Source organism: Aegilops tauschii, chromosome 3 (genome assembly GCF_002575655.3).
Source record: "Aegilops tauschii subsp. strangulata cultivar AL8/78 chromosome 3, Aet v6.0, whole genome shotgun sequence".
Classification (NCBI taxonomy): domain Eukaryota; kingdom Viridiplantae; phylum Streptophyta; class Magnoliopsida; order Poales; family Poaceae; genus Aegilops; species Aegilops tauschii.
This window is the reverse complement of record NC_053037.3, coordinates 383,796,943-383,811,817: the sequence shown is the minus strand read 5'-3', so window position 1 is coordinate 383,811,817 and position 14,875 is coordinate 383,796,943. Positions and strand designations below refer to the sequence as shown.

Sequence of the window (14,875 nt, the reverse complement as noted above, 5' to 3'; positions counted from 1 at the left end):
TCTGGTTGTTTCGTGTGTCCGTGTGTTTGGTTCCAGGTGATGAACATCCTGAGCAGCAAGTCCACCGTGTCAACCCCGGGCGTTCAACGTCAAAGCGGTACCGCTCATCTGAGTCTGCAGGTGGTTCTTCCAGTGCTCCACCGCCGCCAGTGGGTGCTTCCTCAAGTGCTAATCCTCATCTCAAGAAGAAGTCTGCCAACCGGCCGAAGTCAACTGGCAAGAAGGTGACTGAGATGGCTGCCAAGGAATTCTGGGACAGGCGTCGCTGCAACCCATATGAGGAAGCCCAAGAATCCAACCTTGTCAATCGCCCGTTCTGGAACCGGTTTCAGTATGCCACCTACTTTGACGTGATCAAGGCTAAGAAGAACCTCTTTGTCAATGTTCATTCCATCAACATGGATGCTATGGAGAAGGACCCGGAGTACTTTGGTGATGCCCTTCAGATGTGCTCTCAGTTGAACATTCTCAGGATCATGCAGTTCAACAAGGACTTTGATGCAGATTTGGTGGCCCAGTTCTATGCCACTGTCCACCTAGGAACTGATGTAGACAGGACTCTGACTTGGATGACTAATGGGAAGTTGCTAGCTGTCAAGTGGAAGGCCTTCATGGAGTTGCTTGAGGTGGAAGATCAAGGGCTCGAGACTCCAGTCGGGTTCCGTCCTCACCACAGTGTTACCTCCACTCACAAGCAAGCCCTCTGGCCCTACTGTACTCTGAAGATCAACCCTGAGACCAAGAAGGAAACCTATGAGCTGTCTGCCTTTCTGGACATGCTTCACCGTATCTTCCCTGAGACTCTCTTGCCTCGTATCGGGAATCTGGACATGGTTCACTCCTATCTCGTGGACATGCTTCTCTTCTACCAGCGTGAGAAGGAAGCAAACACTGGCGAGTCCCTGGACATCTCTCATGTTATGTGGTCTGAACTTCTGTCTGCTGTTTCTGAGCGCAAGTGCCCGATTTATGCTCCGTTTATCATGTTGCTCATTGAGAAGGCCTGGAGAAGTACCTATCCCGAGGAATTGCTGGAAACTGGAGAGTTGGTTTCTCATGAGATCAAGCGTCTGAGGAAGAAGGACAACTGGGGCACCTCCGTTCCTAAATCTGGGGTTCCTTCTTCTGCTGCTGCCATGGAGACCGAGGGCGAGGCTGATACTGGTGTTGACCATGACTCTGTGCCTTCTGAGGCAGAGCCCTCTTGGGCAAAGAAGCTCAAGCTCAAGATGAAGAAGCTGTTCTGCATGGAGTCTCACGGTCAGTACATGACACATGTGGCTGAGAAGAATGCCAGGGGACGCCACAAGGAGCTTATGCGTCAGTTAGGTGCGACAGTCACCAGCGGCTCTGAGGGTCACATCACTGAGGAGGAGGAGTGGATCCAGCAGCACTGTTCGTGGACCGATTCAGATGCCGAGCAGTTTCCGACCGAGGACGGCGGTGCAGACGATCACGCGGAGTACTGATGTTCGAGATCCTCAGCATGCTCTCACCTGGAGCTGTAGGAGCGCTCTTTGCCCCTTTTGGTGTCTCGATGCCAAAGGGGGAGAGAGTTTAGGGATTTGCGTCGTTGTGTTGCAAGATTTGCGTCGTTGTGTTGCGAGTGTGTCTTTGTCTTTGTGCTTTCGTTGTGTTTGCTACCTCGTGCTTTGTTTGGTTTTGTGTTCCGTGAGACCTAAGTTCCAGTCATATGGTGTGAGACATATGCTACCTTATCCTTATCATATCTTTATCTATGTCTCTAGTCTTTTGGTATTTCATGAGTTGCATGCTTATTATGTTATATATCCTGCTCTCTTGAATCTCGCTTAGGTTGTTGGTCTCTAAAATACAGGGGGAGTGTTGATCCTAGTATGTGTGTCGTGCAGTCCAAAGCACTTATCTTGATGGCACACATCTAGGGGGAGCCCGTCTATATTTTAGAGACTTGGGGGGTTTGCTTATGTCCTTTGTCTGTTCCCGTTTGTGCGAATCCCGTATTGTCATCAATCCACCAAAAAGGGGGAGATTGTAAGGGCATTTGTATCCCTTAGCTGTTTTGGTGATTGATGACAATGCTTTTGCGGACTAATCATGTGCATTGAGTATTTTCAGAGATTCATCCTTTTGGCACGAGATGATTCCCTCCCCTCGGAGCTTGAAGCGAAGACGGTGTAGTCCTTTCGAATTAGTTTGGTGGACTAGTTTCATAGGGATCACCGTGCTATCAAGAGGGGGTCCGCTTTGGAAAGGCTAGGGCGGAATCATCACGTACACTTCCTTTGCCCCCCTCCGAGCCTTTCCGCTTCAATGATGGGCTCGTTACCCTTCTCAGTGTGCCCTCTCTGGTCCCAGCGGTAGTACCGCGGGCCGGAGCGGTAGTACCGCTTGGGTGCTCCAAGCGGTAGTACCGCTCCAGAGCGGTAGTACCGCTGGTAGCCCCCAGCCGTAGTACCGTTGCGGTCTCGTGCTCGTACCGCCTCGATTCGAGGGGTCTTTTTTCATGTCGGGTTTTACGGTACTAGCCGTGGCAGTGGGGGCCGTAGTACCACTCTTATGCGGTAGTACCGCCCTGACCACCGCGGTAGTACCGCTCTGGGCCCAGCGGCAGTACCGCGAGGGGGAGCGGTAGTACCGCTGGCCAAGCGGTAGTACTGCTCTCTGCGGGGCTGGTATGGGGGGTAACGGTTGGATTGTTCCCCCCACTATATAAGGAGCTTGAAGCGAAGACGGTGTTGATTTGCTCGGGATTGGTTGAGAAGGCCCCGATCTACACTTCCACCAAGAGAAATTTGATTCCCCCCACTAATCCCTAGCGGATCTTGTTACTCTTGGGTGTTTGAGCACCATAGACGGTTGAGGTCACTGCGGAGCCATAGTCCATTGTGGTGAAGCTTTGTGGTGTCGTTGGGAGCCTCCAATTAAGTTGTGGAGATTGCCCCAACCTTGTTTGTAAAGGTTTGGTCGCCGCCTTCAAGGGCACCAATAGTGGAATCACGGCATCTCGCATTGTGTGAGGGCGTGAGGAGAATACGGTGGCCCTAGTGGCTTCTTGGGGAGCATTGTGCCTCCACACCGCTCTAATGGAGACGTACTTCCCCTCAAAAGGAAGGAACTTCGGTAACACATCCTCGTCCCCACCGGCTCCACTCTTGGTTATCTCTTACCTTTACTTGTGCACGCTTATATTGTGTTGTATCCCTTCCTTGCGTGTGTGCTAGTTGTTGTTGCATCATATAGGTTGCCCACCTAGTTGCATATCTAGACAACCTACTTTGATGCAAAGTTTAAATTGGTAAAGAAAAGCTAAAAATTGTTAGTTGCCTATTCACCCCCCTCTAGTCAACTATATCGATCCTTTCACCAAGGAGGCCACAACCCACCAGGGCGCGCCAGGGGGGCCTGGCGCACCCAGGTGGGTTGTGCTCACCTGGTGGCTCCCCTCTGGTACTTATTGGCTCCAATATTTCTTATATATTTCATAAAAAATCTCCGTGAAGTTTCAGCCCATTTGGAGTTGTGCAGAATAGGTGGCCTGACGTAGCTTTTTCAGGTCCAGATTTCTAGCTACCGGAATTCTCCCTCTTGGTGTGTACCTTGCAAATTATGAGAGAAAAGGCATTAGAATTACTCCAAAAAGCATTATTATGGATAAAAACATTATAAATAACAGTAAGAAAACATGATGCAAAATGGACGTATCAACTCCCCCAAGCTTAGACCTCGCTTGTCCTCAAGCGTAAACCGAAATCGAGAAACATGTCCACATGCTTTGAGAAAGAGGTGTCGATAAAAAAAAATATGGACATAGAAGCATCATGTTGATTATTATAACAACCACAAATTTAAACATATGACTTTTATCATAGAACTTGCATCATATACTTCCCATGAATAAGTAATAGTTCATCACACAATCGAAGTATAAAGCAAAAACTCTATTAGAAACCAACAAACTATGTTCTCAGTCAACTTTGCAACTACAATTCATCATCTATTCAGGAAGGGTCACGTATCGGAGCTCTTAAGCAAGTCCACATACTCAACCATCATATAGTCTTTTATGATTGCTAACACTCACCTTGTACCCATGAGCAAAATGTTTCAACCGGACACATGGAAAGATAGGGGCTTATAATTTCGCCTCCCAACTTACTCACCTCAAGGTTGATGTCAACAATAATAACTCATGCTATATATATTCAACTGGACATATGTGCCTAGATCTTTCCTCACCACATGATGCTTGCCAAAAGAATAAATAAAAAGGAATATAAGGAAAACTTTGACTCTTTGCATAAAAGTAAATACATAAAAGTAAAAGATAGGCCCTTCGCAGAGGGAAGCAGAGGTTGCCATGCGCTTATTTGTTTGCATGCTCAATCCCTTAGTGCAAGAGAACGCCACGTTGTATTGCCCCTTAAGATGACAACCTTTATTATGCAGTCTGTCACTTTTATTCTTTGTCATCCAAGTTCGTACAACGCTCAATTTTCTCTTACACTAAATGATCTTACATATTTAGAAGCAATCTTTATTGCCTTTTTGCACCGATGACAACTTACTTGAAGGATCTTGTTCAATACATAGGTAGGTATGGTGGACACTTGAAAAAGGTTTAGGTTTAAGGGTTTTTGGATGCACAAGTAGTATCTCTACTTAGTGCGGAGTTTTTGGCTAGCAAAGATAGGGGCAAGCATCACATGTTAAAGGATCTATGACAATATGACTTCTATGTGAATATAAACATACATAAACCATTACGTTGTCTTCCTTGTCCAACGTCAACAATTTTGGCATATGATATTTTGATGAGGGCTCACAATCACAAAAGATTTCTAGGATAGTATATTTATATGTGAATCTTCCCTTCCCTTATTAATTCTTTCATGAGTTGCATCATTGACTAATGCCATGTTTGTCAATCTCTAATAAAAATTTCTTACTTATACTTTTCCTTATGTGGAGGATTAGTATATGATCTTATTGATTTATTTCCTTTCTTTTATTTGCTTCCTTTCTCTTTTTCTTTCTTTCTTTATTTGCAACATGAAAGTAAAGAAAGTAAAAACTCAAACTAACTTTATTATATAACTTGCACATGATTATAATGATAGATTACTAAGCAAACTTCTAAAAGAAGAAAAGACCGAACTAAACTTTATTCATCTAAGCAAAAGATTAAACTAAGATAAGTAAGTAAAAAAGATAGTGGGATGATACGATACCGGGGCACCTCCCCCAAGCTTGGCAGAAACCAAGGGGAGTGCCCATACCCGACACTCAGTTCTCGTTTGGTGGTGAAGAAGATGGTGGTGGTGATGAAGAACGTAATTTGCCTTTTGCTTCCTTCAGCTTCATTTCGATCTTCATCAGCCAAGCATCTTCTTCCATGTGGTTGGAGGAGCAGGAAGACATGATGCTTAGCTTGATAAATCTGACCGGAAACAACAAGAAAAGAGAACAGAGGATTTTCTCCGCGATACGGTGGTTAACAGGTTCATGAAGTATATATAGAATTTTTATAAATAACAGTAAGAAAACATGATGCAAAATGGACGTATCAGCGGCCATGGCAATGGCCAGGTTGTTGTTGATGGTCCTACCGCCGACACGGGTGGTGGCGTAGCTGGCACCTCCCACCGCTCCTCCTGGTGCTCCTCCTCTAGCTTAGGCGTGCAAGAAAACGTGGAAGTCCATGCCCACAACTGTGCCACTAGCCCTTCCAGTGGCCATGGCTCCGGCTCTGGCGGTATCACAGGGGCGGTGCGGTGGCCGCCACCGACGATGCGTGGAGTGCCAGTGGTAGCTCAGGCCACATCGCAAAGCTCGGCCAGCTCGGATGCCTCATCGTCCTCAGGCTCCTCCTTCACCACGAGCCCCCTCCCCCCACCCCCACCCCACGGCGGCTTAGACGAACCAAAAAACAGAGTAATCAAATGCACCGCGGCGTTGGGCCGTGATTTTTATTTGTTGTGTTTGTGTCGAATATTTTGTACTAGTTGGGTTACATTTGGACTTGGTGTTGTAGTGTGGGTAGGATACTTGTAGTGTCGGAGTCAGACATGTTGTACTCTTGGCCTCTTATATATGAGGAGGCACCCCACGTTGTAACTCATGACGACTAGATAGCGACAGGCTTGCAAGGGGGTGCTGGCGGCTTGTGCCGGCGCCCAGGTGGCCGGTGTTGTAGTATCTCGGGGAGGAGCGCCCGTAGTCATTGCCCCGGGGAGTAGGCGAGTTCGCCGAACCTCGTTAGCAAATCTCGGTGTCGTCATTGTGCTCTGATACCTTGGAAAGCAAGGGTTGTGGCAAGGCGAAGCAAGCGCTAGCATCAGGAAGTTGAGTCAAGACAGGAGCTGCTACACGTGAGGACCAGAAGGATTTTTTGGTTGGAATTGCTAGTAGTACGCGGAAGACCGAAGGTTCTATTTATGTACTTGGGGCATCACGTGCAAAGCTCGGATAATTTTTCACAGGGTCAGCCGTACAAAGAACAATGGCGCCAATGGGTACCAGGTTTGAGGTGGAGAAGTTCAACGGAACTGGAAGCTTTGGGTTATGGCAGACAAGGGTGAAAGATTTGTTGGCACAACAGGGATGCTTGAAGGCGTTGTTGTAGGAAGCCAAGCCAACTAAGATGGAGGCGGATGACTGGGAGGAGTTACAGTTGAAAGCAGCCGGGACTATACGGTTGTGTCTGTCGGCCCAGGTTATTTATCATGTGATGGATGAGAATTCGCCGAAGAAGATCTAGGAGAAGCTGGAAAGTCAGTTTATGTCCAAGACTGCAACGACCAAGGTGTATCTGAAGCAAAAGTTGTATGGGATGAGGATGCAGGAGTGGTCAGATCTTGTGGTGTATATGAACGCCTTTAATCAAGTCGTGACTGACCTAGCACGCTTGGGTGCGACGGTTGACGACGAGGATAGGGCAATTCTACTTCTTTGTTCATTGCCATCATCCTATGACCATTTGATCACTACTTTGACGCACGACAAGGAGACCGTCAAGAATGAGGATATTACTGCGGCATTGCTATCTTATGATATGAGAAAGAAGAACGCGGTGGAATTCTCTCATGGTGAAGGTTTGCTAGTCAAGGGTGAGGAGTGGCGGAAGGGATATGAGGCTGGGAAGAACAAGAAAAAGAAAAAGAATATACAGTGTCACAAGTGTAAGCAGTGGGACATATGAGAAATGACTGTCCAGAACTCAATGGTGAGGCAAGTGCTAATGTGGCAACTCATGGTGATGACTCAGACAATAGTAGTGATGTCCTCGTAGTATCAGACAGGCGGTCAACCAAAGGTGAAGCGTGGATGTTGGATTCGGCTTGCTCTTTTCATGTGACACCCAACAGGGAGTGGTTCTCTTCATACAAGTCTGGTGAGTTTGGTTTAGCCTATGTGGGCGATGACACGGGTTATCGTGTTGCTGCAGTAGGTGACATCAAAATCAAGATGTTTGACAGAGTTGAGCGGATGCTTCGGGGAGTCAGGCATGTGCCAGGGCTAAGGAGAAATCTAATTTCGCTTGGTGTTCTTCATGATGGTGGTATGGTATTCCGTTGTGATCGGGATAAGAAGACCATGAGAATCATGGAAGATGAGGTGACCGTGATGATTGGAGGGAGGACGGCTTCACATCTTTACAAGTTGCAAGGGAGCACTATTGCAGGTGGAGTCACGGAGACTGGAGTTGCGGGAGTAGCAGCAGGGTCTCATGGCGGCGGCGGGTCTGGGGCAGACTCGTCGAGTAGCTCTCAGTAAGCTACGAAGAAGACAACACAAGTCCAGAGTACATGGAAGTTTGAAGCATGGACAAATTCAAGGTGGTGGAGAATATTCGTCAAGATGGAGTTTGTTGTGTTTGTGTCGAATATTTTGTACTAGTTGGGTTACGTTCGGACTTGGTGTTGTAGTGTGGGTAACATACTTGTAATGTCGGAGTCGGACACGTTGTACCCTTGGTCTTTTATATATGAAGAGGCACCCCACGTTGTAACTCATGACGACTAATAGCGATAGGCTCGCAAGGGGTGCTGGCGGCTTGTGCCGGCACCCGGGTGGCCGGTGTTGCAGTATCTCAGGGAGGAGCCCCCGTAGTCACTGCCCTGAGGAGTAGGCGAGTTTGCCGAACCTCGTTAGCAAATCTTGATGTCGTCATTATGCTGTGTTCCTCGATGGATCGATTGCGTACCTCGAATTAATTCTAACATTATTCACACGGACCTAAACAGACATGAGTAGATAAAATGGGTCCCCGCGTTAGAGTTAGACCTTGATCTCCAATCGGATTGAAAAAAGGGAAAACTCATCACCAAATCATCCAACCTTGGAAAGATTCGAAGGTTATCCGGAAGGACGAAGCACCAAACAAACCAAAGGCACCAGCCCGGACCCCACGCATCCACACCTCCAGTTGACTGGTGGGCCCCCACACGCCAGATTCGCGTCAGGCCAGGCCCACTTCCCTGGCCCGAAAGAGGGAGCCCCACTCTTTCCGAATCCCACGAACCAAAGCGGAAAGGAAACGCCAAAATATTTGGACCCTTTCTTTCCCCTTCCCTTCTATTCCTCACGCTTTTTATCGCAAAAATCTTTCTCGCTCCGCACGCGCCGGCGCACCCAAAACAGAACCACCCCCCCCCCCCCACCCCACAGCACGCGCGCAGCCCGCCGCCGTCGCCGACGAGCGCATTTGCCGCCTCCCCCTTCCCATGGCGGAGGGATCTTCCAGGCGAGTGCGGCGCCCTTCTCCTCTCCACCCGCCGCGCTCCCCTGGTACGGTTCGGTTTCTGATGGGTCTTTTGTTTCGGATGTTGGTTTTGGTCGCAGGAGTTATCCCTTCGGGGGAAGCTTGGTGTTGGACGACCCGGAGGTCGTCGAGGTGCCACCGGAGGTCGCCGCCGGATGGAACTCCGTCCGCCAGAAGCGGAAGCGGGCCCAGGTGATGTGGAGCCTGGAAAGGCGGCTGCCTTTTTATGTTTCATGGATTTACCTCTTGCAAAACATTTGCAATTTCTGCAGCTGAGTATAGCCAACTCTCTTTCTAATACTCCATCCGTTCGTAAATAGATGACGTTTAGACATCACACGATCTCCAACATTCATCTTTGCATTAATTTTTGTAGGCACATGTTAGTAGAGAATTATGAAATTTTATAGCATGCACATATTTCTCATGAAAAATCTAACGGTATTAGTTTCAACTTAGCAATCTAAATATTCTAGTAATAGCAATCTTAATATTATAGTAAATGCGTACATGCAATGCACATTGATATCAGGTAGGGTATTAATTGAGAGTTAAAAAAGGTGACATTAATTGCATGCTGATGTATTAGGCAGGATATGTTTTTAGGAAAGGTAGTATTAATTGCACGGTTTGTGCTAATGTTAATATTTGGTATGATAATGATTGCACGCTAAACATGTTGAGCACTCACCATTGGAGCAATGTAGGTCATTAGATGCACATGGTTTGATGGCCGAGATTAGTTGGATCTGCCTCTTTGGGTCTTTTTATATTGGTATATAACTATATATAGATGATACATTATCCCTTTATATGAACGAACTAGAGTCTTGTTATGTGGCTTCTTTTTGTAAAGAGCGCCATAGTGCCTAACAGTTATGCTGTTAGTCTCATGTGGGAAAGTTAGTCTCTATCAATAAAAGAAGAATCAACAATACATAACAAATGTAAACAAAACTACAAGAACATCAACTGGAAACCAAATGAGGCTGTCATGTTTCTCTCGCTTTGCCTTTTGCGAAATGCATGGCAATCTCTCTCTCTCTCCCGCCCCCCACAAAATCAACATAAGTGCGTGATCGCATTGTATAATGTGGGAGTGCAATGGTTGACATTTCTTTTAATCTTCAAAGAAATTCATGCTGTGAATGTACCACACAGCCTCTTTTTTTTAACCGTCACATGTTTAATAAACAGGTTGCTCCTCATGAAATAATCGAACTTGATGCTGATGATGATCATGACGGAGTTACAATCATTGATGCAAAGACATCAGATTACAAGAATAAACAAGCTGTTGGTCATCCTGTAAATTGCTGGAAGAATGCAAAGGTGGATCCTTTGTGTACTTGCTTACTTTTGGTGCCATTGGTTTGTGCAATCTACCATTGATTGATACATGCTTCTCTGTTGGAACACTCAGATTGGCTTGGCGGCCGATGACATTGCTTGCCCAAGTGCTATTTCTGCCAAAGTTGTTTATCCGTGGGATGGCCTGGGAACTTACCATGGAGGTCCCAAACTTCCAATTTATGGCTTGCCTACGGATTTTGCTGGCCCAAGTTCTTTTGCTTCTTATCCATGGCAAAGCGTAGGAACTTACCATACAGGTACATTGCCTCCAGCTTATTTTGATGATGTTTTGGGGGCAGTTGGAGAGGAACACTACGCTTATGATGAAGATGATTTCAGTAACTATAGTTACAACACTCCTCTGATGGAAAACGATAGCAGCTTTAACTTGAATGTGGATCATTACGGCTTTCCACCTAGTGTGGGGTTGTATTTACCAAGGGGACATGTGGCCCCTGCTGATTCAACGCAGCAGCGGCAGCAAGTTAAGATTGTGGAAAGTGAAATTGAGGAAAAGTATAAGGCATTTAAGCAGTTTGATACTGTTGGTGACCACAGTGATCACTTTTATTTGAAGTTTCGGACCGTGAAGAAGGTAGTGCTTTGTATTCTGTTGATGCTCTGTCTGCATTCCATCTTCTTACTTCAGTACTAAGTTGTCACTTTAACAGCCATCAAAGGACTGGGTGAAGAGAATTCAGCATGAATGGAAAGTTCTAGGGAAAGATTTACCAGGTAAGGGACAAAATATTTATGGTCTATTTGCCAAAGACGTTGCACATTTCTTCTATTGCCTTTCCTTTCCTCCCTTTGTGCGTCCACAGCGGGTGTACTGGCGATTGATGTTTACAACTACATTTGCATGTTTGAAATGACATCGAGTTCAGGCTAGCCAAATGTACCCTTTTTGGATATAACTTGGCACTAACATGGACTCATGGAGTACAGTGGTTTCATGTACTGACTGCTAGTTTTCTCCAAATTGAACAGATACAATATTTGTAAGAGCTTATGAGGACAGAATGGACCTGCTTAGAGCTGTCATAGTTGGGCCTGCAGGCACTCCTTACCATGACGGGTTGTTCTTTTTTGATGTCTATTTCCCTTCCCAGTATCCATGTAAACCTCCTGTAAGTATTCTTTGATGTCATCTACACACATAGTATAGCTCATTCTTCATTTCTCTCTCTATTCGAAGCATGGATGTGAGAATTTGAGATGTATATATGTGACTATTATTTTCAGCAAGTGAATTACCGCTCTGGAGGTCTGCGGCTTAATCCAAATCTCTATGCCTGTGGGAAAGTCTGCCTTAGCCTCTTAAACACATGGACTGGTAGTGGGTGTGAGATGTGGAACCCATCCACTTCAACTATGTTGCAGGTCCTGGTCTCCATTCAAGCCTTGGTGCTGAATGCTAAACCTTATTTCAATGAACCTGGTCATTCGATGTATGCTAACACACCCCTTGGGGAGAAGCTGTCCCTGGCTTATAATGAGGAGACTTTTCTGCTATCCTGTAGAACCATGCTGTATTCTCTTCGCAATCCACCAAAGGTATGAATATCTATACACTGGTGCTATGTTTTCCTTTTCTAGTTTTCTGGATATCAGAAATGTCTCACTATCCCTGGTGTTGGATACACACACTTCATTTGGCTGACATATGATGTCACACGGTCAGCACACGCACCATCCCAACAGTTAAATGGTTTGCCCGCAATGTTTTGTACCAGCGCACGCCGTTCACATAAGGATGGCTTGAACTGTGGGCCTCTTTTTTTTTTTTTGCATTGGGTACCAACTTTTCAGTTCTGTTCAAATGATTTAGTGCCCCGGCGCTCCGTATGCCATGACGCACTACAAGAAGTTCTAAACATAGACGCCCCCGCCCCCGCCCCCCAACACACACACACACTTTCACCCCTTTCCTCTGTTACAAACCAGTACCGATCTCTTGGAGGTTTATTTGTAGCCTGAGGACAGGTTCTTAGCTGCTTGCTTGATTGGCAGAATCTGTGCAATTTTATATGTTAGGTTTGTTCATCTCCTGAGAGCAGGTTGTTAATTTTTTATGGTAGAATCCATGCATTTTTTAGGTTGAATCTCATTGCTTAAGGCCAGGTTTTTTAGTTTTTTTAACCATCTTTGCGGACCAGCGTAATTGATACCTTACGTATTAGCGTGTTTTTTCACATTTCCTCTGTACTTTGACAAGGCTTGGTGTCATTCTGAACAAAATAGCAATAGGGGTAAAATCCAACCACGTACGGCTGTAGGATGCAGCACAGATTACCTTCTTTTTTTGAGGAACAAATATTTTTTTTACCTTCTGAAGCAAAATAACGCTGACAACCATCCCCAGTTCTCACCTGGTCAGATTTTTTTAGGGAAACCCGGTTAGAAATATTTAATCGTGCAAACAAACAGATGTAATGTCCGAAACAGTACCTCAATAGGAGGTCAAAGAAAAATGTTTTTTTGACGGAACCTCGTCAGAGGGCCAGGAGCTCTGGCATTGCATTATAGAAGAAGAGAGTTGATCCAGTTTATAAGGGAAACCGGATCGAAAACCTCACAAAGTGGCCGGTTTATAAGGAAAACCGAGCCGAAAACCGCACAAGCAACGAAGCCTTGTCGACCACACGACACAAGGCCACAATCGCAACAAACACACACCCCCAGCTCCGGAGCCGTCGCCCCGGCTTGCCTGCGCCGGCGATAGGGCCCGCCGCCGCCCAGCCGCAACCAGGAGTGGAGCTCCGTCCAGGGCCGAAGCCGCACGCCACGCGACGAGGAGGCCCCGCCGCCGCCGTCCGCGGAGCGGGCTTTGCCCGTCGGCATCCCCCGGCGGCGGCAGGGGAGCGAGGAAGGAGCGGGGAGTGGGGGCGGCAGCGGCTAGGTTATCGCCCGTGCCGCCCCCCTGGGAGCGACGGGAGCGAGCGCAATTTTTTTTGCATCAGCTAAAGAAAAATGTGTCACGGATAAAAAGTAGCCAGGATCCAACGGTTACCATAACATGCACAGGCATAGCTAACACCATGGCAGGAAATCTGCACATGATGTCATACAATTTCGTTTGTGAAGAATTGTGTTTGGTGAACCAGTTGTGCTGTGTATGATCTACTCTCTCTGCCAAAATGTAAGAGGTATTACGAAGACTATTCATGCATTTGACCTGGCTACAACATTTTGCAGCATTTTGAGCACTTCATTGGTGGACATTTCCGGAAATATGGGCGTGACATCCTCGTAGGATGCAAAGCTTACATGGGCGGTGCCCAAGTTGGATGCCTTGCTGGAGACGGAGTGCAAGATGTTGACGAGGGTGACAAAAGCTGCTCACAAAATTTCAAGTGCTCGCTTGAGATATTATTTAAGGGTCTCATTAACGAATTCACCGATTTAGGAGTAGGTTGTCATGAATTCCAAGCCAAGATTGTGAACTCTGGAGCTGCAGCAGACACCACATTAAGGCTATAAGTTATAGGTGATCCCAAGGATCATGTTGACCAAATTTTGTTTTGAAGGAATATAAACATGTAGTCATTGGTTCTATCGTCAGAAATATGACAGGAGTAGTCCGTGTGAATACCTCCCTTTTCCCACCGTTGAGCTAGTGCCAACTCCAACCGGCCGAGGCAAACAAATGTGATTTTAGTCTGCTTTTTGTTTGTTTGGGTCGGCCGAAGGGGCAGTGTCCACCCTCGTCCGTGTTTTACCTGCTAGTGTGCCGAATTGGCCGGACCAAAAACCCATTTGGTCCAGTTGGCTGGTTTTTGTCCAAATTTTAACATTTTACATTTTATGCATATGGATACAAATAAAAAATCAACTAGTTTTACATCACAATAAAAAGTTTATAACTAAATAAAAATCTCATGGTTTACAATCAAATGAATTTGAAATTATCACAAGTACTCCCTCCGTAAACTATAATATAAGAGCGTTTAGATCACTACTTTAGTTATCTATAAACGCTCTTATATTAGTTACATTGAAAGAAGAAGATCTGATACATTTATTGTTGCCTGGTGAGTTCATAGATGCTCAACCAAATCATTTTGAAGTTGAATGTGAGTGGTCCAATCATGATTTTCATGACGAAGTTGCCGATCCACGCTCAGGCTCAACATTCCTGAAAATCAAACCCTTGGTCGAAGATGCTGTCATCACGCTCATCCTCATCTTGTGCATGATCATACAAACAGTCAATCACCTCCCACATCTTCGCCGACTCCATGTTCTACGCTCCATATCCTTCCTAGCACTCTCTTGTGCTTGGGCAAACCTAGCCTACTTCTCTCCTGCGGGCTAGGAGATTGTCTTCACAAGAGTTGACCATTGAGGGCAAATACCATCAACTAGGTAGTATCCCTTATTGTAGTGGTGGCCATTGACCTTAAAGTTGCCTCTGGGCAGTTGCCTTATGCAAGCCATGCGAACACCAAAGATTATTGAAGCACATTGATGTCATTGTGAGAACCTGCCATGTCAAAAAAAGAGTGCAAAATCGAGATATCTTGTGATGCCACAACTTCAAGCATGACCGTGGAAGCTTTAACAAGCCCCTTATACTGCCCTTGCCAGCAAATGGGCAATTCTTCCACTTCCAGTGCATACAATTTATGCTACCAAGCATTCCCAGAAAGCCTCTGGATTCATTGACCGCCAACAACCCGGCTGTATCTGCAACATTTGCTTCTGTCAAATCGTCCGGGCCAAACACTGCAGCCACAGCTGTGCAGAACTTGTACAATGATGCAAGCCATGTGGACT

General features: G+C 46.2%; 1 protein-coding gene across 1 annotated transcript; it reads left to right on the top strand.

The window, feature by feature from the left end:
- The first annotated feature begins 8,571 nt into the window (after positions 1 to 8,571).
- On the top strand, positions 8,572 to 13,688 carry LOC109739038 (putative ubiquitin-conjugating enzyme E2 38). The gene is made up of 8 exons (XM_020298122.4): positions 8,572 to 8,725; positions 8,824 to 8,935; positions 9,941 to 10,075; positions 10,167 to 10,691; positions 10,768 to 10,831; positions 11,087 to 11,226; positions 11,342 to 11,653; positions 13,295 to 13,688. The coding sequence occupies exons 1-8, from the start codon at positions 8,706 to 8,708 to the stop codon at positions 13,577 to 13,579; spliced, it is 1,593 nt and encodes a 530-aa protein (XP_020153711.1). The 5' UTR covers positions 8,572 to 8,705; the 3' UTR covers positions 13,580 to 13,688.
- The last annotated feature ends 1,187 nt before the right edge of the window (positions 13,689 to 14,875 follow it).